Source organism: Zeus faber (genome assembly GCF_960531495.2).
Source record: "Zeus faber genome assembly, chromosome: 9".
NCBI classification, from domain to species: domain Eukaryota; kingdom Metazoa; phylum Chordata; class Actinopteri; order Zeiformes; family Zeidae; genus Zeus; species Zeus faber.
The window spans coordinates 33840248-33866812 of NC_137197.1; the positions used below are offsets into that span (position 1 = coordinate 33840248).

At 42.5% G+C, this 26565-nt stretch overlaps 1 protein-coding gene across 1 annotated transcript; it reads right to left on the reverse strand.

The window, feature by feature from the left end:
• Nucleotides 1–1473: 1473 nt before the first annotated feature.
• On the reverse strand, nt 1474–23588 carry wsb1 (WD repeat and SOCS box containing 1). Its single transcript, XM_080007489.1, has 9 exons — nt 23292–23588; nt 21424–21592; nt 19465–19748; nt 16702–16833; nt 15982–16082; nt 11320–11492; nt 9095–9208; nt 3783–3890; nt 1474–2233 (listed from the first exon to the last, which is right to left on the reverse strand). Exons 1-9 carry the CDS (start codon nt 23329–23331, stop codon nt 2071–2073), a joined length of 1284 nt encoding a protein of 427 aa, XP_079863615.1. The 5' UTR covers nt 23332–23588; the 3' UTR covers nt 1474–2070.
• Between the last annotated feature and the right edge of the window lie 2977 nt (nt 23589–26565).

The window sequence follows — 26565 nt, forward strand, 5'->3', positions numbered from 1 at the left end:
CTAGAGATGGTTGCGCATGAAAATCCCAGTAGGTTAGCAGTTTCTGAAATACTCAGACCAGCCCATCTGGCACCAACAACCATTCCACATTCAAAGTCACTTAAATCACCTTTCTTCCCTATTCTGATGCTCGGTTTGAACTTCAGCAAGTCATTGTCACCATGTGTAGATGCCTAAATGCAATGAGTTGCTGCCATGGGATTGGCTGATAGGCTGATTAGCGATTTGTGTTAACAAGAAATTGAACAGATGTACCTAATAAAGTGGCCGGTGAGTGTATATACACGCACACATCATTTTGTACCTGCGTATTTTGACTTGTGCAGTTGGTACACAAAATGCATGCAGGTTTGCCAAGTCTGACAGCATGTAGCATTTGCAAAGAAGTACAGAAACATTTATTTGTAGTTTCCCCAGAAAGACTTTATTTGAACCAAAAATATATGTACATATAAAAAGAGAAATCACTTTTCACATTCATAGGCTGATATATTCACGTCTTTATACTGAAGTTAAATGAGGCAGCAGTGGCAGCAGCAGACCACCCCAAATGCAACAGTTGTGTCCACACTAGTTCTATGGGCTCCCTTAAACACACAGAATAGGACTAATAATTACTGCAAAAGCTTTGGCATCAGCACCAACTTTTTACAGATTTGGTTATTGCCGCGAAAGATTGCCAGACGCTCTGCAACCTCCTAACACTCAGACATAGAAAGCTACATTACCTGTGCACCACTTCCTGCTTCCCTTTCATTCAATTACCTGAAAAATTGAGTCTCTAACAATAGCCCTAAACTAACTTACAGGTGTGCGTGCACTGTGGAACAGACAACCTAGAAATGTGCTCCTACTAAAAAGGCAAGTAAATGGGATGCGCTCAGTAAAACGGACTACATTGCGCCACAACTGTCTCAACCTCTTAAGAACACCAGTGTTTTTGTCCTCCGAGGGAGGATGAGTGAGAAAGACATACTGAAAAATCACAGGCTTGGCTGGTAACAGTTATTTGTATATACACATCACATGTGTAAGTCTTCACCACTAGACATACTTTCACAGTCTAGGTCTGATCTCTGTAAGAAATGCAAACATCATTCTGGTCTCTGGTCAGTAAGACGTTTGTTAAAAGAAGGTGACAAAGAGAATGGCTAAGAAAAACTAACAGAAAAAATACACTCTTGAGGTTTGCAACTTGGTAAAAATGACAGCTATGTACAAAACATGAACAAATGGAAATTTCCATAGATACAGGATAATTTACAATATACTGTACATAGACAGCACAATGATCATCAACTGATGTCCACCACTCTTCTTGGAAAGAATGGAGCATGCAAATCAAGCTCTTCATACCTTGAGCAAAGATTATTCTGTGAAAATTTTGAACGGGTACAGAGCTGATGAACGAACACACCCACACCGACACCCACACCCACAACCCCCCCCCCCCCCCCCCCCCGATTTGGCATACTGTAGAGGGGGTACACTTCCATTCACTTTTTAGAACTGAGACTCAGGCTTTGGACGCCTTCAGCCACAGCAGTTTTCCCTACTTTGCAACGTTTTCCGTGCAAAAAAATGAAAATGTAGCATTGTAAAGTATCTTTTTAAGAAGGGTAACGGCCTTTTCAAGTAAGAGGGTGAAAGACAGTTAAAGCATTTGTCACTTCCAAGAGTTAACAGTCGGCTAGAGCAAGTCTGAGCAGAATCCGGGGAAAGTAGCACGGCCTTGTACTCGGGATCAAACCGCGAAGGTGTGACAACTGATAGGTAGATAAAATCGCTGAGCCACAAAGAGAACTTCTAACCCATTGCCTGCGGTAATAGACATGACAACCCGGCTGGTACGCCCGTTTTCTAACAAAAAAACACAAATAAATAAATAGAAGCATCCTAGCAAAAGAAGAAGAAACAAATTACACAATGGTGATGTCTTTTGCATGAAGGGATGAAACAATTGCTGCCCTTTGATTATTTTCCCCCTTCTTTATGAAGACTATTTTTTTCTTTAAGGATATGCGAGCAACTCATTGGTGTTCCCAGCGTGGTGTGGTGGTACAACAGCGGTCATATGACTTTGTAGGCCAGGTAGTCACGTAGGGGCGTGGGGATGAACAGCGCCTCCACCTGCTGCGTGCTCATCACCCGGCGCAGAGCCATGCGACACAGGTGCTGCAGGTTGGCGATGCTGAGCGGGCACTCCCAGAAATGGACGCTGCCATTGCGGCTCCTTAGAGGAAGGAAGGAGAAGATATGGATGAAACACCTACAAAATGCAATCTGTCAACACACACACACACACACACACACACACACACACACACACACACACACACACACACACACACACACACACACACACACACACACACACACACACACACACACACACACACACACACACACACGGCTTCAGCCAGGAATTCTTCCTTGCCTCAGTTTGGTGTTGGTGGTACTGTATGTGGGGATGGAATGGTTGAGCAGCAACACCTGACCTGGATCTAGGTGATTGGGTCAGGGTGGCTGCATACCTATTGCTCGGTGGTTGGGCTAACGAGCAACAGGTTAAAACCCCTATCCTCCTATGGGAGGTGGAGGGTGCCTGGGCTCCTGCCCCATAGTGCCCTTTTTATCAGGTGCTTTTTTTTAAGCTTGAATGGGTATCGAGGTAGCGGATTGTCTGGGCAAGTTATATTCATGAGGAACACCTCATGACCCTTGCACCCTGGCACACCTGTAATGTGCGCACAGCGGCTCCGCTGTACTGCTCCGTTTGCCAAGAGTGCAAAAATGCCTAAAACCGGAGGAAGGGGTCCATGTGCCTTTTCTTTTTGAGCACCTGCTTGTCAAAGTCTCTGCACAGGACTGTAGAGCGGGTAAGTGAGATCCGATCACCACTGGTTACTCGACAGCTCTGAGCGGAGGGGAGGAGAGCCTCCACCCCCCCTCTCTCCGCTTCAGTTTCAGGATAAGGTAGACTTACACAATTTCAATGCTCTGACGGATAAAAAACAAACAAAAAAAAAAACGTTTGTCATCAATGCCAATCGCCGATAGATGATTTAATTGTGACTCTTCCCAAGCCTAAAACACTATTTTAGGTAATGGCAATAAATCATACCCAAACAAGTTATCTTCTTAATGATCGCTTGACTTGAAAATAAACACATGAAGATGACCAACTTGAACGAGGGTAAGGAATTTGGGCTTGCATTTTGAAGCCAGAACATCACATGTCACCAATAGATTAAAAAAAAACCAAAAAACAGAATTACTGTCAGAATTGCAATCGTTAAAGTCCCTGTGAAGTGAATTCAGTGATTTGTTTCTAAACACATTATACCTGTCAAAGTAATTGCTGAAAACATGTGAAAAGACTAAACAACGTAGTACTGAATTGTGGAGTTCCACCACTAAACTGTTTCTCATCAATTTCGTGGTCCAGATTTTTTGGGCGGGGCAAAACCATGACTCAATGACATATACAAGGTCATACTTGGCATGGCCCCGCCCTAGCCACTATATAAACACCAGATCTCAGAACACAATTTTATTTTCACTTTACATGTACTTTCAAGTGTCAAATATGGAATGCAAAGGTATGACATTGTTATCTGATATGGTACAGGCTGGTCAATATTGATGCAAATGAAAGAAATACTGCAATGGACAACATATTTTTTTTCAGCTCGAAATCAGATGTGCCAGAGCCATCTATTCAAAAGTGTCAACAAAGTGGAAATTTGGGTTTGCGTGTTCATGAGAATAAAACGTCTTACCCTGCAGCAAGCACAGTTCCATCAGTGGAGAAGGCACAGCAGAGGCCATGAGTCAGGGGTGCGATGGTCTGGGGGGCCTTGTCCTCGATTTTCCAAAAACGTACCAATCTGGCGTAAGGGCAAAATGAAAAAATAAACAAAAAACAGTACATGACCAAATTTGGAGCCGCTGGAATTAATTCTCAATTAATGCAGCATTATGTAACTTTTGTTATTTGGTGCCCCTTCAGTTTCAGTGCAATTGCACTTTTACAAAACTGTCCTGTGTCCGAAAATCATTCATTTTACTGGACAAATCTGAACCTTACCTGTCACGTTTCAATAACAGTCTCTTACAAACGCAGATATAATGTACATCTAGGTTACAGCGCCCCTTGGACAGACCTCGCTGCTTCCCTTAGCCATGGGCAGCAGCGAGCACTCAGCCCACAGCTCCGGGGGAGCGACGGGGCTGATGTAGGCACCAGATGTGCTCAGTCTTGCAGATCGGAGGTGAATTGAAAGTGAGAATTGGCGCGCGCCAGCTGACGTGTGGGTGCCGAGCACACCAGTGGCCCGGCTCATCCACGCTGTCGGTGTGGTGGAATGGCTACGTTTTGGATGAACATTATTAGCAGACATTTCGACGGGCAAGTTTATAATTTTATAGTTTTGATTTTTTAATAAACTGTAACAGGCAAAAAAAACAAAAAACCTGTATAATTACCGGATATAGTGCCGTAAAGCGTAACGCACTTTTTTTGTGGTCACGTACCAGAACACAGTTACGTACTTGAATAGTTATATAGTGCAAGAGCAGGCGTTGGGGGGGATGGGTGGGAATGAAAGAGGCCATCCTCCATATTACAGGTCAGTGTACTATCAAAATTATTTTTAAGTTGTTATTTTAAGGTAAAATAAAGTTACATAGTGTTGCTTTAAAAATAGGCAGAAAAGAGAAATTCAACCGCTGTTACACAATGGATTTGAGGCAGCGAGCTGGCTGGAAATCCCTAACCCTGACCCCTTCCACCAAGGCAATGGACCATTTTAATAAACCCCCCCACAGTTCAACAAGCTTTTTTTCCTCCAAACAAGTTTGTCAATCAGGGAGCAGGGTGGAGCTGTGGTGAGCAGGAAGCCAGGCGTCAGTCAATGATTAATGCCTGCCTTGTGACATCCATGTGCCCAATCTTAACAAGACATGTTGCAACAGTAACGCTCTCAGCTCTCGCATAGACCACAGCAAGACTTGTCTGCTGGGGAGTTTAAAAACACCCCAGCAAAGCAACATACTGATGAATGTATCAACGTTAGAAAATTATATAAACTCAGCCTAGCCAGACAATGACTAGTTCAGTGGATAGTTTGCCGGCACCCCACTAACCCTAAGAACTCGGAGGTGCAAGGGAGACCTTCCAAAAACACCAGAGGGAAAGAATGAGAAAGGACAACTAAGATAATCAAAGCAAATGATTGCCTAGTGCTGTGTTTTTCAACCGCAAAGCACAAAATGTATTCAAATTCAACTTGAAAGAAAATACAGAAATACAGAAATTAGCCCTTGTGTTGCAAGATCAAAATTGCAGGGCTGCACTAATTCATCCAATTCATCAGTCCAAACCAGAATACCAGCTCCAACAGAAAAAGTTTCACTCCTAACGTGAGGGCTACTCGTAGCGATCTTCTGCTGGAGTGACTCCCAGCTTCTTAGTGATTTAAAAGTGTGTTAGTCTTGCATCACTATTAGTAGGCCCTAATAGTAAGCACATACATGTTTCTGATGCCTTTAGTGGTTCAAAAGGATAGTGGTGTGCCGTAGGATTATTTCACTGTAAAAAGTGTGCCATGACTAGCTAAAGCCTACAAAGAGGTCAGAGTCACATCCTAAATAAGAGGTGGGGAAAGAATTTTCCCAAAGCCACAATTGTACTCATTGAAGAGCAAAACAGAAAAACGGATCGAAAACTATCATCAATGGGAATAATTTAATATTTCTCTCTGCAATGAAAAAAAAAAAAACCAAACCAACGGCCAACACAAATTGGACTTGTCATCTCAAAGTCTTTGACTTAAGTCTGACTCTTCTTCTTGTCGTGTCCACAAAACAGTCAGTTATAAGGCTTGGCTAGATGTGGTTCAGCCACAGCTGAACACATTGCTGTCCCTTCTCATTAAACTCTGCTAAGTCCGATGCTGTGCAGGGCTGTTCCAGCAGGGGACATATCAGGAGGTGCTCCATGGTCTGTGGTCCAGTTCCACAGTCACACACAGCGTCCCCGTCATTCAGGTATCCCCATTTGGCAAGAGTGGCTTTTGCACGTCCAACACCAGATCTTAGTCTGTTAAGACATTTCCACACTGCGTAGTTGGTGTCTGCTCCAGGGGGCAGTGCCTCACTCGCCTTTAGCTCCATTGTTGTTTCTGTTGGGAGGTTGTCAAGTCTTTCTTCCCACCGAGTGACTTTCACTGCTTGCGCTCGGTGTTTTCAGAGGTGGGACGCTCTTCAGGAAACTTTTCCTGGATTTAAGGTGGCTTTTGGCTGGCACATGGCCAAAGAGAGGATGTCTTTGATCACTGGACTGTTGTTGCCGCTCTTTCTTGCTTGCTGCATTTCGTCGTATCTCTGGTGGGACTATGCCTGCCAGGATGTATAGCCAGTCTGTAGGTGTTGGTTTCAGGCAGCTAGTGATAAGGCGGCAGCTAGCATTGAGGGCGGGGTCCAACTTCTTGGCATGGGCAGCTCGCTCCCATACTGGGCAGGCATACCCGGCAGCTGAGTAGCAGAGAGCCAGTGCGATTGCTTTCAGAGTCTGTGGATTAGCACCCCAGGTTGTTCCAGTGAGCTTGCGGGTGATGTTCCTCCCACTCACTTAACACTTGGTCTTCTCAATGTGGGTCTTAAAAGAGAGGCATTTGTCCAGTTTTATCCCTAGATAAACCAGTGCTCACAGTGTTTGAGGGAGGTTCCTGACCAGTTGACCTTCAGTTGGCGCTTGGCTTCACGATTTCTCAGGTGGAAGGCACACACCTGTGTCTTAGATGGATTTGCACGTGGGTGGTTCTCTTCATAGTAAGGTGTTAGCTCTGCCAGAGCATTGGAGAGTCTGTCTTCCACAACTTTGAAGTCAGTGGCTTGTGCACTTATGCCAAGGTCGTCTGCATAGATGAAGCGGCGAGCATCTGCAGTATTTGGTTGGTCGTTGGTGTAGATGTTAAAGAGAAATGGTGCAAGCACACTTCCCTGTGGAAGGCCATTCTTGAGTCTTCGCCACCTGCTTTTCTTTCCTCCAAGCTCAACAAAAAAGTTCCTGTTTTCAAGCATGCTTTCGGTCAGTTCTGTCAGACGGATGTCCCTTGTGGTCTCCAGGATCTTGCTGAGGAGACGTCTGTGGTTGACTGTGTCATAAGCAACTGAGAGGTCGACAAGCACCACACCAGTTACCATCCCTTCCTCATAGCCGTCTTCGATGTACTGAGTGAGGTTGAGTACTTGGCTAGTTGTCGACTTGCCAGGGCGGAAACCTGCTTGTTCAGGGATGAGGTGTTCGTCAACAAAGGTGCCAATTCTGTTGAGGATCAGACGTTCGAAAAGCTTGTAGGTATGACTCAAAAGTGCGATTGGTCTGAAGTTCTTGGGAGCGGATGGATCTTTCCCAGGTTTCAGCAGTGCTCTAATGTGGGCTTTCTTCCAGATGTTAGGGAGTTTGTGTGTTGTTAAGCACTCATTGTAAAGCTGTAGAAGCCATGTCTTTGCCTTGTGACCAAAGTACCTGATCTGTTCAGTTGCGATGTTATCCAATCCGATTGCCTTTCCTGGTTTGAGGGTAGAGATTCCCCCTTCCAACTCTTCCATAGTAAGCTGTCTTGTAAAAGCAGGGTCCTCAATGTATTTCTTGCGGTTCAGCTTGGTCTTTTTCCCTCTCTTTCCACTCTTTCCATTCAAAAGCATTTGATTGGCAACTTGGTTGGCAGTGACTTTTGGGTGGTGAGGAGCTGCCTGTCCGTGGACTCAATAAGAGCATTCCAGGTCTTGCTGTGCTCTTGGGCAATGTTTTCTATCACCTTCTCAGCTTGGGCAGATGTCTCATCTGAGAAGGGATCTGCTTCAAACATGCTGACGTAGTTGTCATAGAGTCCTGCACAGTTCTTTGAAAGCCCAGGTATATATTCAACTCTACAGCCTTGTGGGATGTGTTTCCGAGCAGTTTTCAACACCAGGTTAGCAAATTGGTCGTAGTTCTTGCTAACTGGTATTATATTTTTGATTTTCCTTTCCAGCTCGTTGATGAAGCTTTCCAGTCTGCTTTCTTGTAGTTGAAACGCCTTTTAAAGGGCACGATGGTTGGGACTACAGCTGCATTAATTTGGATCCCAATGGGATGGTCTTGGCTTGATGGAATAGGGTCCAGCACAGTCTTTTTACACAGTCCAGCGATGTTACTTGTGACCATGGTAAGGTCTGGATTGTAGCCACGTTTCCAGCGAGCACTGAAAAACGAGTGTGGTAGCTTGGGGTCATGGATCAGACTTAGTTGGTTAGTATCCATCCAGTCCTCTACTGCTTCTCCATCTTTGTTCATTTCAGGGTAGCCCCACTGGGTGCTGTGGCTGTTGAAGTCCCCAGTGATGATCTGTGGTTCGCTGTGTACTTTGGGGATTGGCTGGGAAAATATTAAGTCTACAGGTGGTGGTTTATAGACAGATGTTTCTACAGCACTGCGGATAGGACTTCAATGTCATGGTCGTCTGACATATCTGTATCTTCTATTTCACTCCCTCTGCGAGTCTCTTGCAAGCAGAGAACATCAATGTTGCTTGCTGCAAGATCGGCTAAGGTGGTTTGTTTTGCAGAGGAGAACCCTTCAATGTTCACAGATATGACTGTCAATGCTGGTCTTGAGGCGGTTCCTTGTTTCCGACATCGACCTTTGTGTCTATCTCCAGGCATGATGTTTTCTCTTGTGTTCTGTAGCTTTGTGGCTTGTAGCTTACAGCTTTCAGCATAGCTTGTAACTGTTGCTTGTGGTGGTGATAGGATTAGCAGTATCTTGCAGATCTAGACGATCTTGTCGATCTCGTCAATACTCCCAGGGCCGCGACGTGGACGCTCCTTTCTTGGCCAGTCTCAACAAGCTGTGGTCTCAACCTTAACATCCCTCCCTACTTGACCTGGACCTTCCTAGGTTGGTTTTGACTATAAGACTGGCATCCGGTGTTATAATATAACGTGCAACTCCTAGTGACTCATTATGAGCTCAAGATAAAGCCAAGACAAAGACATTCACACTGATATTAGCATTTGCAACGTCCCCGTTCTGCATACAACATACCTGTCATCAGCGATGCTTGCAATGTGACGGCCATCATGGCAGAAGCTGACGGATCGAACCCAGCGGTCATTTGCCCCCCCGGCAAATATTGGTGACGGTGGGGGGAAAAGATGGCTGGAGAAAGGAAAGACCATAGCATGTGAAAACGGTGCTCAGAGTCCCAAACATTGATCCAAGTGGATGTCAATGGGAGAAATTCTATCTCAAAATTCACAATATTAGGCAGCAAGTGAACAGTCTGTTCTTAAAGTTGATGTGTTGGAAACAGGAAAAATGGGCAAGTGTAAGGATTTGAGCAACTTTGACAAGGGACAAATTATGATGCTAGATGACTGGGTTAGAGCGTCTCCAAAATGGCAGTCATGTGGGGTGTTCCCAGTCGCAGTGGTTAGTACTTACCAAAAGTGGTCCAAGGAAGGACAACCAGTGAACGACAGGTTCATGGGCGCCCAAGGCTCATCCGTCTGGTCTGATCACACAGAAGAGCTACAGTAGCATGATTTAAAAGAAAATGTCATCCTCAGACCAGGTGCATTCTTCCATTGCGCCATGGTCCAGTTCTGACGCTCACGTGTCCATTGTAGGTGGTTTGGGCGGTGGACGGGGTGACGTCAGCATGGGCACTCTGATCGGTCTACGGATACGCAGCTCCATATGCAGCAAGCTGTGATGCACTGTGTTCTGACACCTTGCTATCACAGCCAGCATTAACTTTTTCAGCAATTTGTGCTACAGTAGCTCTTCTGTGGAATTGGCCCACAATTTAGCCGGTGTCCAAGTTGCTCAGATCCTTATGCTTGCCCATTTTTCCTGCTTCCATCAGATCAACAACTGACTGTTTTATTACTGCCAAATATATCCCACCCCTTGACAAGTGCCATTGTAACAAGATGATCAATGATATTCACTTCACCTGTCAGTGGTTTTAATGTTGTGGCTGATCGGCGCACGCACGCACGCACGCACGCACGCACACGCACACGCACACGCACACACACTTTTGGAACGGGACAGTCCCCTAATTCAGTTGTGTTTAAAAAAAAAAAAAAAAGTGGTTTCATAAATGCAGGAAACAAACAAAAATAAATAGATCTAAAACAAAAACACAGGCATGGGAGCCGGCACGCTGCCTGGAAAAGAAACCAATTTCTGAGTTCTTCTCCAATTCTCCGAGTTAGGTTTTCCATACAAGTAAGAAACAAAGGAAATTAAAGAAATTGAAATCTTTTTCTATGAGATTATATTATATATTACTATATCATAAGACAAGATTTGCATATTAAGCGGCAGGTATGTGCGGGGGGGTGCAGCAAGCACCTGACCCATGGACCCCATGGTGCCCTGCTTATCAGGTGTTTTTTTTTTTTTTTTAAAGCATGAATGGGAGTCCAGGTAGTGGATTGTCTGGGCAAGATATATTCATGCGGAACACCTCATGAACCTCGTACCCTGGTGTACCTGCGATGTGCGCACAGCCGCTCTGCTGTGCTGCTCGGTTTGCCCAGAACGGAAAAATGCCTAGAACCAGAGCTGGGCATCCATGTGCCTTTTGTTTTTTAGATATACATATGTCTATATACACCGACCGACAGACCGAGAAAAATGATATTATCCTGCTTATGTACGTCTACTTGAAATCAAACAAAACGATACACGAGACAGAATATTATGATTTTATATCTCGTATGTCTGGTATTATAACAAGTATGCCTGGAGCACAGCGATGCAATGTTTGGCTCCTTTTGAGGTTTTCTACTTAACGAGCCAATCAGTAAAAATATTTGTTCAAGACCTGATAGTTGGTGTAATAAACGGTGAGCGAGGGATGGCTTCCTGAACGATCAAGGATTCATACGGCACGTTGTGAATGGAATTTAATTTAGTCCTCAGTGAAATTCACTCGTTCGCCAGAGTGACACCAGATTTCCAAGTTGTTCGTTCTCAGATTCATTAGCTATAAACGAGTCGTTCGCGAGTCTTGTGTCAATACTAGCACAGTAGCACACTCGGCAACTACAAAGCTTCCGCAAAGAAATATCGTCCAAACATTTGTTGGGGGGGCTGCAAGGCCCAATATTGGCACATATACCTCCTGATATATCCCAAGATCCTCTGGCATACTGAGTGAGTCTTTTCCACTCCTGAATCCAGTCCATGCATCTTCTCCAACTCCCTATAATTTCAACTCAGGGTGGGTCGTGCTGGCAACATTTAACACATCTCACCCCAGTTCCAGCAGAACGGTGCCTTTATACGGGTCCCACATGATGACCCGGGTGTCGTACGAGGCGGTTGCCAGCAGGGCCCCGTCGGCAGAGAATTCACAGGACACCACGTCATTGTGGTGTCCATCGAGCCTCCGGATCAAAGAGTACTTGTCCATGTTCCATAAGAACACCTGCAGAAGGAAGGGAAGCGTGTTATAGCCCGTGGAGGGACTGTAGTGAAGCACACATTATATGATACAATACAAGACTTCTATCTTACTCAATGGCACGAAAATGTCAATTAAAAGGGGAAATTTACACAAAGTTCTGCTCAGTGTCAATATAAGGCTTTGTAGGCTTAAAACCAGGGCAAATGCAATCCAGCACAGGCTACACAATCAGCAAGAATATGGGTAAAAGAAACAAACAGCATGTGAGAAACTAAATTATCAATATTTCAATATTTTACTAAAGACATTTTTCTGTTTAATATTGTATACATATAAAAACAGGCTAACTTTAATAGCAACAAAGCTATAGAAACATTTAAACTTTTAAAACGTAAGTTAATTTACTGTTATTAGGGACATTTACAAATGTAAACACAAAATAAGAGAAAATGAAACAAGTTGTAACTTAAGGTAACATAATGTTACTCCACTGGGTTCCCCCCTTTCTGAGATTTAGTTCAGTGTTTACAATAGGCTCACACGTCCGGCAGAAGCCTACGAAGAGAAACAGATACTGCAAGAGAAAAGAACATTTCACGGCTCAAAGGGCAAAAACACACGCGCACACATTATCAAATAGTGATCTATCGGCGCCTCTTGCATTCATAGTCAGTGTTAAGTACAAAATGTCTTTGCTCTGGTGCAATGAAGAGATTATTTTAATAACGCAAATGTAGAACTTACATTTTAAATTAGATTTTCTTTGCATGGAATTTACAAACCTCATGGCATCGAAAATGGCATACTAGCATATAATTGAGAACGCAAAATTTAGTATAGTTTAGTATGTCCGAAACCATAGTATGCTCAAATAGTATGTGAAACATACTGGGTTGACAAACATCCGTTGAACTGTAATGATGACACTGCACACATACACTGGCAAGTGTATCCCACAATGCATTGTGAGGGCTAGTTGATGGAAAGAGGAAAAGGAAATGGGCTATATGATGCTGTTGTAGAACAGAATAGGCCATTATTATTTTACTTACTCCTTTTACTGGCCTATAGTATGAAAACATCATGCTTTCTGAGTCTGAAAAAGCATATGGGATATATTTCATGACAGGACACCATTCAGATAACCTATTATATGGGTTAAACGCTGACTGCTTTGCGACAAAGAATGCTCAGTTCTTATCATGTGATGTAGTTACATGGAAATATAGCTCATTACACGAGAAGAACTGAGCATTGTTTGTTGGGGAAAGCACCCCGACAATGGATCAAAGTTGGAAAAGGCAATACCGTCAAACATTGCACGTGAGCAAAACTCAATTTCGAATGATTAAGCATAATTAGGTTAAAGCAAATGTCAGTGTTGGAGAGTTAATTGTCACAATTGAGACAGTTCTTCCTTCTGGCTTAAGGGTGATATTGGCATTCCTGTGCTCAAAGCAACTGCCTGCATTCTCTTCCCAGAACCATGAAAATGTCACGGCTATCAGCTGTTGGCAATTTGCTCCCAATAGATTGCCCATCGTTTTTTCTTTTAAAATCAGCTATTTCTATATGTTACCTCTATACAATGTTAATTTACAACCAAAATATATACAACCATAAATGTCACTGCTCAAATATGATGATGGGTGTTATTTCTGCTACTTTGGGATAAAAACCATGGAATTCCAACTATAGACAGCAGAAATGTCTACAGGAGAACCTCATATAAGGACAACCAGCTGTTTTGCGATTTTCAACGACAGCTGTCCTCCTTGTGTTCAGTGTTTGGGACAAAGACAAACATTTTATAGAGATACAGTCAGTCTGCAATGGCACAAAGAACCCTTTTACATCTGTTTTCATGAACAGTATTGCAACTATTACTGCTTGTTTCTAGAGAATGTTCAGCTGGCTGTTGGTTTGATATTGTGTTAGTGTCGCTTTAGACAAAAGCATCAGCTAAATGATATGATGTAATGCAATGTAATATTGGTAGCCCTGCTCACTAATTCCATTATGATGGGCTGAGCTTGGACAACATAACAGATCATGATGCTCCTAACTACAATTAAATGAAACGTGGCTTGAAGGAAAGGGGGGAGGCTGTGCCTCATTGGTTTTGATAAAAAATGAAAATCTGGTAATAAATACGATCATAATGTTATACCGAAACAACTCATTATAAAAGACATTGGGACTCATTCATGAACAGTGTGCCACACAGACTTTTGCTTTAATCCTGTGTATGAAACATTTAACAAAAAATTGTCATCCAACAATATGTTGGTACTTGAATTTGTTCTTATGGAACTTAAGAACTGCATCTGACCATGCGTACGCACACCTATTATTCATCTTATTTGCATATTTGATTTGTGTGTGTGTTTTTCTATATGTTTAAGTCTAGGATCCTTAAATTAACTCCATTGTATGTGCAGGTGGTTAACTTTAGCCAGCTATAAACCATCATATTAATCTCCAAGCAGGTTTGACAATGGATTATTTTGCTTTATGGATATTGACATGTGGATTCGGGAGCGCGCATCTATAGAGATCTACTGATCTGTTTACTGAGAGTGATCAATGGCAGATCACCTGGTTTTCACTGGCAAGAGAAGCCCTTTTGTTATTTTCAATTATTCATATTTCATTATATTATTATATAAATAATAAGGTGGAGCCGCAACTTTATCACCAGACCAACACAAGACAACCATGTCCAAATGCTCCATGGGCTTCCTGGCTATAAGCACCAATCAGCCTACATGTAATTAATAAATAGAAAAAATAACTTTTATATCAATCTACTGTTTTCATTTAGGCCAAAGAGCGATCCTCCTGAGAAGCAGACATGCACAATAGTCGCCCCCTTCTCTTTGTTTACCTCTGTGCTGGAACCAGGAAGTTCCTTACATGGAGAACTCGAGAAACATGGTGCTAATTAGCACTCAGAAGCACGTGCCTGTTAATTTAGAAAGATTAAGATTCATCAAATGCTGAAGAACAAACATGGCCGGTGCGCACGCGTCTTGAATCCGGTGGTGACGCTGCACAAACCAAAAACATTTTTGTGCACATATTCATGAATGAGGCCCATTGAATCTGACAAGCTTGTAAAGCCTGATGTAAAATAGACTAACAAAAAAAGCAAAGCTAGTAAATGCTAACACTGACTGGTACTAGTTCAGTACAAAGATGGAACAGATCAAGTTGGATTGGGGAAGTTGGGAGGTATGATAGGAAGAGGGTAAGGAGTTTCACCGTTATTTTTTTCTCTTTAATAAGAGTTCTAAAAATAAAAATATAAAAAATAAAATAAAAAGAAGAGGAACTGCAATAGCAGAGGTAGACAAACACGGAGCAGCACCTACGTACGGAATTGACCTTGCGGGTCAGCGTGCCAGGGTGCCCCTGGGCACGGGCCAGTGGGCACAGTGCGTCCCCCCGGTTTGCACCGGCTGCTCAAAATGTCAGCGCGGCGCGTCCCTTCAAAACCAATCACACACAGAGCTCTGCCACGACCTGTGACAGGGAAAGCAAGACACACACTGTAGGGACACACACATCGCCTAACAAAGCCTACGATCATGACTAAAAGGGGTGTGGAGTGGGTTTGTCTGTGTAGCAATGATAAAGTAAGGTCAGTCAGTACTTTGGTACTTAATAACCAGAAACATGGCTGCCTCTTAAAAGCTACAATGACTCCGAAGCATATTAGACACCAGAGTCAAAATTGTCTTTTCCTTTTCTTCCCAAAATATAACTATTTCATATAATTTCATATTTAGCCAAAGCTTGCACTAGGATGGATAGTTTAGGTTATATTTGAATGTTTTATTATTTTATTTTTTTTATAAAAAAAATAAAATTCAATTCCATTAAAATACTTTTGGACACACACACACACACACACACACACACACACACACACACACACACACACACACACACACACACACACACACACACACACACACACACACACACACACACACACACACACACTTTCATTCAGTATGCCCCAGTTCAACGTATGATGACTAAAGAAGGTTGGGGTTTTATGATTACATCAAGAGCCGCACAGAATCACTTGTCTAACTAAATACAAAAATCTATATTTTTTTCCATTCTGACCGCTAGAAGCTGTGTTGTACCAAAGTGGATAAAATTTGCGTCGGTAAAGCGTGGCTTCTGGTCAGCCAGAATTTTTTTCTTAACCCTTATTCTTTACTCTGCATGCACAGCTTTTCATACGAAAGTTCTGCTTTCATTGAAAAAAAAAATGAAAATCTAAAAATATCTCAGAGGGAGGTACAACAGCTGATCTCGACACTGAGCAGGTTTTTACTGGGTTGGAAATGAGAGGTGGAAGGAAGTTTAAAGTCAGGAGTGTGTCATTTGTAGGTTGATTGAGCATAACTGGGCACAAGCAATAGCACACAGAGTAGCTAGCAAACCCTAAAAACAAGATCAATTTGCAGACATCGGCATTTTGAGTTTGACATACCGCTTTGCCAGCACCCACAGAGCACAGGATGGAAGAGTTGGGGGAGAAAGAACTGCAGTAGACCCAGTTCTGGTGACCCCGCAAAACCTTAACCATGTTACCTGTACAGGAGAACAGATATTTTAAAAACTCTCGCAAAACGTATTTACAGCTGCAATGAATTCTCTATATAGAGGCTATGAGACAGAGATGAAAAGATGGAAATAATAAATTGTACAAAAGAAAATTATTGTGCTCCCAAACTATCACAACAGTCAAAATCCTTTGTATTACTTATATGAGGATACATCAGCTATATATTGGACAGATGAGCTTTTTCTGGGCTGATATGACTGTAGACCCAGCCAGTTGTAGCCAAGAAGATTAACTCTCCACAGACTCCAGAAAGTTTAGCACACTACCCTTCCAAATGGGTCAACTCTATTGTGTCGCAGACTTTTTAGGAAACAGGTTCTGCGCAGCACAGAACCCAGAAGTTGTGCTCCTGGGAGAATGTCCACAAAATACTTGGAGGCATTCTTCTCCAATGAGCTAAAACGGGAGATTAACTCCTGATCCATTCCGTTTCCTGCCTGATGTCCATAGGTGCACGACTAGCATTTGATCATAACCCTTGAAACGTACAACAGGACCTTGGGTTTGACGTTAAGGCCGGATAGTCAATTGTTGAATATTTTGAATCCAAAATAGCTACTGTATTTCTAGGATGCTTCTCCATACCATCATCTTTGAGATCCCACACGCGTAAGGTCTTGTCTCTTGATGCAGAGACGAGCATAAGGCTGCCGTCTGGAGCGAAGGTCAGGTCCCGCACTATGTCTGTGTGATCCATCAGGTTCAGTAACAGCTTTCCTGGAAGAGAATAGGGAAACACCAATTCAATTTTTTTTGTTAAATTTATATGCAACACGATGATATAATGATGAAATTGATCTTTATTGGACTTATGTTCTTTAAAAAAAACAAAACAAAACAAAAAAAACCTAGTGTAGAGTTTGTTCACAAATTCAGACACTATTTTTGTTTGGCAAAATAGAGGACCTCTTAGTCGCACCTAAGGGGTGCTACTATTTCTATGCTACACTAAACTTATCTTTCATGAACCTTTCCCAATATTATTTTCATGAATCATTGTGGGGATCAGTAGGCAGGCCGCACGGCCCTGGCTATGGCAGGAGAAACATTGCGGGCCTTGTCAACCAGAGAGTAACCCAAGGTTGTGTCAATCAAAAGATCATTTTATATTGCACCTGCAATTTGATGCGTCTGAAAACCAATATTTGCCAGAAGAACACCCTGTTTGGGATCGGATGTGATACTTCTTTTAACCAGCAGTGGCAGCCAGTGGCAAATGGTAATGTTACGACCCCGATGTGTTCATAAATTTCACAGGTATAAGAAGCTAGAGACAGGCAGATGGAGATTGTAGTCAGAAAGTATATTAAAAAAAAAAGAAAAAAGATCCATCACAAGCGGCACCCGAGAAGAGTTACAACTTGTCCTCACAACAAAGTTGCCCTTCGCAAATTAAATAATAAACACACATTTGCTTGAAAAAAGTGTAAATAGAATGCCTTGTGAACAAATCAAATTTGTTTTTTAACATTAATTTTCATTTTCTCTGTTGACGGGAAGATTAGCAGGAAGGGGACTCAACCTACAGCAAAGCAAGCAGCTAATAAAGCAAGCAGCTATTAAAGTAAGTACATTCAGAATAGGGCTTCAGAAACTAAATTTAAATAGAATTTTAATATAAAAAAAACATTTTGAATGCTGAAATTGCCATTCGATTGTGTAGTTATTTTTATAAATAAATAATTGCTTATAAATAAATTTTTGGTGAACGTGAGAAAATCAATTTATATGTGATGAGCAATGAAGTTCAATATAAATTAATCCAGTTTGTTGTACAGTGAACGCACATTATGGTACAAGTCCACTGGACGTGATGGCCCGGCACATAATGTAGTTTTCCATCGGCTACGTGGTGAAGCGTCCCAGACGCATCAATGTTGTGGAGAAGAGGAGAATTGGAAACAAAAGCTATTTATATATTTGTTTAAACACAGTTTGACAATACTGTGATGCGTGGCGGGGTCAACCAGACAGACACAATGAAGGAGACGCAGACTGAACCTTGTCATGCCTCCATCCATTGCCTGCCCCAAGGCTTACAACTACTCGGCGATAAGGTATTCAGTTGGAAAATAAATCCCTGGGATGGCCGTGTCCCTTTTTATTAAAAACGCATCTTGAGACACTCTCCTTCCACATGACACAGCGTTCTCACTCTTCCCCCAATCAGATGAACTTATGCACATTAAAACCACCGATTAACTTCAACCCCATCTCCTCTTCCCCCACAGCCATACAGCCATCAAATAAGTCTTGATCAATAAGCAAACCCAACCCTACATCTCTGGTACAATGTAGACTCATATAAAACACATTGACAAAAATCTTTGTAGTTTTATCTTGTGTTTCTATGGAAAAGGCTCCACGCATTTGGAGGGAAAATTTAGAATTAAAAAATTAGACCTCTCGCGCAAAATAGAGAAATGCTGCGCAACTTACATGGTCGGTGGAGCCACAGCAGTGCATTAACATGGATTTAATAGGAAGCGTGCACGTACAGCACATCGCGTTGCGCCCACACGTGCGTCCGACTTAATACCGTGAGAGAAATATTCCCAGTAAAGCAGGAGGTACATTTAAAAAGACACAAGAACAAAAGACATTAGAACCTCCAGAGAACATTTCCCAGAGCAATGTTCGCGGAATACTCAATAAGAACTCCGTGATGAAAGAAACACAAATGCGACAGTGAGGAGGTGGCAGTGGTTTTGCTTAACATAAAGATGAAAAATAAAAACCATAGTGAAATCAAACTCAATGTCGTTTATTGACAGTAGCCATAAATCCTCAAACATTGACCGGGGTTTTAACTTACTTCAACTGCCGTCTGGGTGCCGTGCTCCTCAAAAAAAACCCAAAAAAAACCCCCATCTAAAATAAATTAATTAATTAAATACATTTTTTTCCGGAGACATAGGTCACACAGTGGACCGGAGATCGCTCTCTCCATTTTGCAATCCACTGTCCTGATCCAAGGGGGAATGTCCCTTGGTTTAAAAAGTTTGTATCATACAAGTAGAAACTAACAAAAACAATAGGTCTAAAAAAAACACAGTAACACCAGCACAGGAAGAGCATGGGATGTGCTGTGCACACAATGCACGCGCAGCACCTAGTTTTTATTTGCTTTGTTTGGAGAAAATATTGCTCTGTCGGAGCTGCAGAACCATGCATAACCATGCATTCATAATCTGAGCATTAAAAATTTGAATACATTTGAATATTAAAAAGAATAAAGCATACAAATTTGAATGAGATCATAGAGGAATATCTGCAGCCCTAATTCAGAAACGGTTTTGCAGATGACGCCGTTGTGCTTCACACAATTTTGCATGTGGATCTGCTCACCGGTGTACACGTCCCAGATCTTGATGCGTCCGTTGTTGAGGCCGGTCGCAAGCAGAAGCTGGTCCTGGCCAAACTTGAAGCGGTGCCATTCGACGTTTACGCAGCGGCTCTGCTTCTCTGGCACTGATGAGCCGAAGGCCAGCCCCCACACAATGTCGCCGCAGTCGATGGTGTGCTCGCCGGGCTCCCCAGCCGTCAGCCCAACCTGACAGTCACTGCCGTTCTGGCCGGAGAGGCGACGAGTTCCGCCCCCATTGGTGCTCTCCCCGTTGTGGCACATGGAGCTGCAAGTCATTCATACCGAGTAATTCAGAATCCAATCACAAGGGTTTCTCAAATGCCTAAGGCACTTCGCAACAGGTCCATAAACACTTGCAGTATGAATGCACTCCTGAATTACAAATAAATTGTAGTTAATTGTTGTTTATTCAGAGTAAGACCTTCAACTTCAATAGTCTGACAGCATTAAAAAAAAAAAACATAATTGCATCGAGTCATTTTCATAAGATCCGGTTTAGTGAACACATGTTTTTCAGTGCAAAAGTAGGAAAGCCACATCCCCAATGCATTGTGAAGATAATAACAGGACACAGTGGTCACACACTGTGAAATGGACAAGCTTCTGTTGGAGAGCAATGCACTGACACATCCGTGACCCAGGCATTCGCAAGTTAATCATGTATCTGCCGTTTTCGTGAAATGTGGATGTACGTATATGTATGTGACAAATAAACCTCTCAAATCCTGCAACACAACACAACACAACTGATCATGAGCTCAAATTTAATTTTACGGCAATCCTCAGACAATTTCTACAGTATCCCTGATGTATTTGGAGGCTGATTTGAAAACAGTGATTTCACTCCTTTTAGCAGGAGTCATGGGGTATATTCAGCAGAAAAACAGGAAATAACAACAACCATGTGTCCTTGGTGTTTCAGCCAAGCTCCTCCCTATTGAGAATGCACAAAGATGAATAACTTTCTAGAAAATGCAACAGGGGGACTTTATAGTTTTGCGTCAACCAGATCTCATTGACAAAGCTATTCTGAAGCAGCTCCATAGTTTTAGATATATCTTTGTATTAATCCCTGTGGGGAAATTGAAAACAGTAAACAGACTTAACTAAACTAACTTAAAGCTAAATGAACTAGTCAACGAACCAGACACAATTCAAATATAATGGCCCAAAAAGCAAGGAAAGCGGGGAGCTCCTGCAACAAGCAACCTCTTGGTAACACCCTTAGAAACATTGATCACACAATGCAGTGTCAACCTTACTTTGTATTAGAACAGGAAATTCTGTTAAGAGTCTTGTCTTGGTTTGATAGAATTGTTCCCCAAACAATTATACATTGTTTTAAAGATTTGAGCTTCATCATTTGTAGCTACCAGATGCTACAAAACATTGTTAGTGTGAATATAACATCCATTAGGATCTTGATGGTGCCCAAAGTGGAATTATCCACTGGCCAAAAAGGAACCTGACAAGTGGCTTCAAATGAATTACTGCCATGTTTAACCAATTGTTGAGAGTTGAAATATTGCAGGCAAGCACACCAACGCATACTGAGGTAATTTCAGCGATTTGTTTACAATCCTGGTTCAACACAAGAGTTTGTGTCTGGGAGACCTGAGGGATTTCCAACATGTTGCATTATCCTGTTCGGCTTAAAGTAAAGTAGTAGTAGTAAAGTAAAGTAGAAAAAAAGGCTTTTATTGTCACAGTAGCACCAAAGGAAGATTCAGCGTGCAGGCCCTTAATCACAAAATAATGAGGCATGGTCTGGCTGAACCTGAGTGTCATTGAAGTAATAGACTTAGTAGTAAAACTCCTGACTACTCAACTAAAAACTCCATGACTTAATATGACTCAGCTTGACTTTGCAGTGTCAAAAGTCAGATACGTTTGAAAAAAAGGGACAGCTGTGGTGTATTGTTAGATGCGGGACCACTCACAAATTCTTGAGGCATTTGGACCAGGGAACAAGCCTCACAATGCGATGCCCCTGAGACCATGCAAAGTATGAACCGTCGGGCGCAAAGGCTACAGTCCAGGCCTCTCTTCCGGACTTCTGGTCAAAGGGAGCCGCAGGCACCAAAAGCTCACCGATGAACTTAGCCTTGCCTAGAAAAGAAAAATAATTCTGCTTCAAAATGTCCAGCCGTCATTCTTTAGTGTGTAATGCAAATGTATGCTTTGATCCTTTAATTACTGGTTGAGACTATTGTTACAGATGTCAAAAAGGGTGTCATTAGATGGGTTATTAAGATTGTATATATTTGTGCATTGTATTTGCAACCATTGACTGCTTACAGGCTTAAAGTTTGTTTTGCAATCAGTGGGAAATAAAGCGCTCTCTGAGTGCATTTGTTTTCATAACAGGAATAGAAATAACTTCCCATTATTTCCTAACAGCCTATTTTAAACTGGTTGAAACCTGCTCTTCCATTCTAAATTAGTTTGCTCGAGAATTTCTTCTTTCTTAATAAATATTATTCTAATATTTTTTTTCCTTCAAATTACATTAATTATAATTACAAGCCTTAAATCAACCATAAAGAAACAAAGATCTTCAGCTTTAATGAAAAAAACATAATTTGTAGGTTTTTCTGAAAATCCTTTTAAGATATTTTATATTCACCCTGCACCCTTTTCCAATGAGTAAAGTCAACACAATTGCACATGAAATCCATATTTAAATTGATATGTTTCGCTTAAAACGTCTGCCCTCTTTCCAGGTAGTAAAATGCAGAAGAAATTGCATATTATCATCATCCGTTTTATTGCGGTTTCTACCCACAGACTATGTCCAAGTGTGTCCGCAAGTATCACTTTCAAGCCCTTTTTAAGACAAATTCTAAATAAAGTTTAATGAAATCTTGGGACAAATCATCCCTCTCTTATTCAATAAAGTATAAGTGGGGGAACGTGGAAGGACAGAGGTAGCGATAGGATAAAAAAAAGCGTAAATTGTGAACTAGATTCTATGAATTTATTCTAACGGTTTTGTTTTGATCTGATAGCAAGTTAAGTTATTATCTGTTACTGTATTAGACTTACAAAAAAAATGTTTCATTCGAATTTTTATAACACAACTTCGTCCGGGTACGTCATAAATTGAAATAAAAATCTGAAAAATACGTAAATTCAAATGTACGAATATTTAATGACTATTAAGGCCCTATAGTTATAAAACTGAATTTAAAAACATTTTACGTACCCGTAGACACGGGTCGTTTTAAACGACGACGCAGGCATCCGAGTCGTTTGTCAGTTATGTTAGGACATTTTGCAACAAAAAAAAAACAACCAACCAAAAAAATAATAATAATAATTTATATATATATATATATATATATAGAGAGAGCGGGATAGAGAGAGATAGATAGAGAGAGAGAGATATAGAGAGGGAACCCATAACCAAAGGCGAAAAAAAGTTAAACTAATTAAACTAGGGCACTAAAGAGTAATTCGGATGTGACTTCGTCGACGTGCTGCAGGAAACGCTTTAGTGTGTGTGTGTGTGTGTGTGTGTGTGTGTGGGGGGGAGGGTCGTACGTGCGAGGCAGCTTTCTCGTCCACCCTCAGATTAAATATGTAATAAAAAGTTGGGCTAAGAAAAAACATATATAATCATAATACAATCTACTAAATCCAGAAGACACACCAATTTCAGCTAAAAAAAAGATTTAATATTATTTAGGTTAAAAATAAAAACGAGCGTATTGACCCGGTGAGGAGGATTTCAGAAAAATCCAGTTTGTAATTTATTTAGACATAAGGCCACATTATAAACTACACACTGAAAGGAAATACAGCTTACCTATTTCATTTTCGTTTACAGACTCTGGGAAGCTTGCCATCTAAATAAGGTCGAGGACTTGTGAGAAAAATATATTGTTCACTTTTTTTTTTTTGGATGGTTTCCTTTCCCTGGTAGATATCAGGGATTCTCTGTAACGTTCGCAAGTCCTATTCAGTTGGATGCCCGTCACGAACTGGAACTATCTTCCTTTATTTCTCTGTATTCCACAACAAAATGTAAGGAGGTGGATCCCGCTGGGCGCTGAAGTTCTTCGTGTAGTAAATCGCTTCGGTTTCAAGGAAATAACAAACCCGTGAGTGTGGATCCAAGCGCAATGGCCGCCTCCAGGATGGTATCAATTTTCATTCTAAGGAGGGCGGGGTTAGAATAAACGGTGGGCGGGGCTTTACTGTCCCACGTCACAGGCACGCACACACTCGCGCGAGACGTCCAATGTCATTGCGGTTACCATGGGGATAAACAAAAGGTGAGCGAGGGATAGAATGTGGCGAGTGGTCGTCAAGTTTGACGAGAAAGGTCCTTCTCTAACTAGTGTCGTCAAAGTTATCAAACAATCCAAGATAATATTCGATGGGGTTCTGCGTTTGGTAGATTGTATTATTATTTGTTTTATGTGTTTTCTTTTGCTCAAACCAATTTTTTATTACATACTTAATCTGAGGGTGGACGTGAAAACGGCGCTGAAGGAAGCTTCCGATTCGGCAGTTAGATTCCGGTTCAACGTAACGCTGACGTGAGAAGCCGATTCACAGCGCCTGTTTTCGTGGTGCATTCAAATTCCTTTTTTGTAAAATTGTTAACTTTTTTTCCACACGCAGACTGACTGGTCAGTATTTGTGCTGGACCAAAATAAGACGAAGACTTAAGGAAACAAAAGAGTATGAAGTAATGGTACAAAGTTTGGGACAAAATAGATTGATAATGTCCATGGAGAGAGCCCAATCTCTGCTAGTTATAAAGTCTCTATGGTGTGACAGTTACTGGCAAATGTCACAAAGGGTGCAGTCGGTTTTTTGGGTGCAGTTACAGTAGATGGCGTGAAAGCCAAACATTGCTTTGTGACACAAGTTTAACGTTCAACAAACGGTTTCTGATTTGTGAAAGTATTATTCAATTAGTGAAAACAGGAATACTGTGGATTTTACTGTATTTTTCCACACTGGCCACATAAAACCAGGTATATTTAAAAATTTACTGTACTTTTAGCTGTCAAACCTGGACTATATAATAAGTCCAGATTGCATTTCTAACACAGTTTCTGATTTGTGAAAGTAATATATTTGTGAAAGCAGGAACAATGTAGTATACATACATACATACAGTATATATACATACAGTGTATATATATATTGTATGTATATGTATATTGTCTATATAATACTGGCACGGTGGCGCAGTGAATTGCACTGCTCCCACAGCAAGAAGGTCCTGGGTTCGATTCCCGCCTGGGGCGCTGTTGGCACCGTGCTCCGGTGGGTTATCTCCCAAATAGGAGCCTTTCTGTGTGGAGTTTGCATGTTCTCCCCGTGCTCACATGGGGTTTCCTCCACCTCGCGTCAGTAAGGACCCCCACCAAAAACATGCACCCATCATCGTCTGACCAGCGATGGACATTTATCACCTGGTCCCCGGGCGCGTCCACGTACGCTGCCCACTGCTCCTGGCTGTGCCCCCAGAGGAAGGACAAGCCAGGATGGGTTAAATGCAGAGGATCCATTTCACCGACCACCATCAAAGCAAGTGCATGTGTGTGTGTGTGCAAGCATGTGTTGTAGTGTGGTGTGTTGCGTGACAAATAAAGACTGTTTCTTCTTTTCTTTCTATATATACATACAGTATATATATATATATATATATGTGTATATATATATATATATATATATATATAGTATATATACAACCTGGTTGTATATAGTTTCTGATTAAAAACAGACTAATAATGTTTGGGTCTTGGAAAAGACAAGGAATTACTCATCCCGAACACATTTTTGAAAACAATTTGCTTATATTCTTCCCAACCTTAACCCAAAGGTATAATATGGGTGGCCACGGCTTCCTTCAATTCATTAAATTACAGCAGTCTCTAAAAGCGAAAATCAAATTGACGAACAACATCCTCCAACCACATCAAATGATTGAACATCTCATTCATATTGGTCACTGGAAAAATCCCTTCTCCAGAATATACAAACTTTTATTAAAAACAGATGACACCTTATCTTTACCTACAATGGAATGGGAAAGAGACCTTGCTGTTCCCACCGATATCAATCTGTGGAAGCTTATTTGCAACACCTTTTCTATGCCCCGCAGCTCCAAAATGCAACTCATCCAATATAAGATCTTGCACAGAGCTCATATCACGGAACACAAAATGTGGCCTCCTTCGGTGGGGGGGGTCTCCTGTCGTCACACCGGGCCAGGGGACCTGTCCTCTGGCGTTCTCGTGCACGGGGCGCTCGTCACTGGGGGTCGGGCTGTGGGTGGGGTGGCGTCTGCCGCCCTCTATTCTGTGGTCTGCATGCTCGGCGGCTGGGGGCTGACCAGGGGCCTGATGGGTGTGTGCAGCTGCCGGCATGGCGGACCGCTCTGCGCCAGTGGCTGATCGATGTAGGTTGGCTGCCTCCAGGTATGGGAGGTGGGTGTGCTAGGGCACGGTCGTGTCCGGGGGGAGAGGGTCCGCATGGTTTCTCCCTGGCCTGCTGCGCCCCTGGATCGATCTGGTATCGATTCGCCTATCTCTCCCAGTGCCAAAACTCATACTCAGCACAGACACCACACAATAGACAAGGGCTTGCGGGATGGGCAGGGTGCAAGCTATGTGGGTGGGGATGCGGCAGGCAGCTGCCATCTTGCCTTGCTTCTAGCTTGTCACACTCCTACCCAAGCATGCTTCTCGTCCGTCCTGAATTTTTAATCCCACTCATATTAGCTTAGAACACATACATTCGAACACCAATCCTACTCTGAACAACACTCCATCCGACCAGGGTCTGTGGGGCAGGAGAGGTGCCAGTGATTCGGATTCGTCTTGCCTGAAGGACTCACACCCCCAACCCCGCAATTTTAACTGCAATTACCAACAGCACACATGAGCACTGGGGTTTTCCAGGGTGGCCGGTCGCTGGCGGTGTCGGTGTGGGGGCATGTTGGCCGGGGGGGCGGTCGGGTGGGCCCCCCTGCCGGCTGGGCTGGAGTCCTGACGGCTTGCGCCTTGTGGCTTAAGATGTGCTGCGACCGGGCAGGGCTGCGGGGAGCGCCACCGGGTGCC

Excerpts from the sequence above, each read along its gene's own strand:
- wsb1 (XM_080007489.1), bottom strand. The coding sequence starts at position 23,331 with ATGGCAAGCTTCCCAGAGTCTGTAAACGAAAATGAAATAG. Across the intron at positions 16,834-19,464 it reads GATCTGGGACGTGTACACCG|GAAAGCTGTTACTGAACCTG; the intron begins GTGAGCAGATCC and ends ATTCTCTTCCAG. Across the intron at positions 2,234-3,782 it reads GGAACTGTGCTTGCTGCAGG|GAGCCGCAATGGCAGCGTCC; the intron begins GTAAGACGTTTT and ends CCTTCCTCTAAG.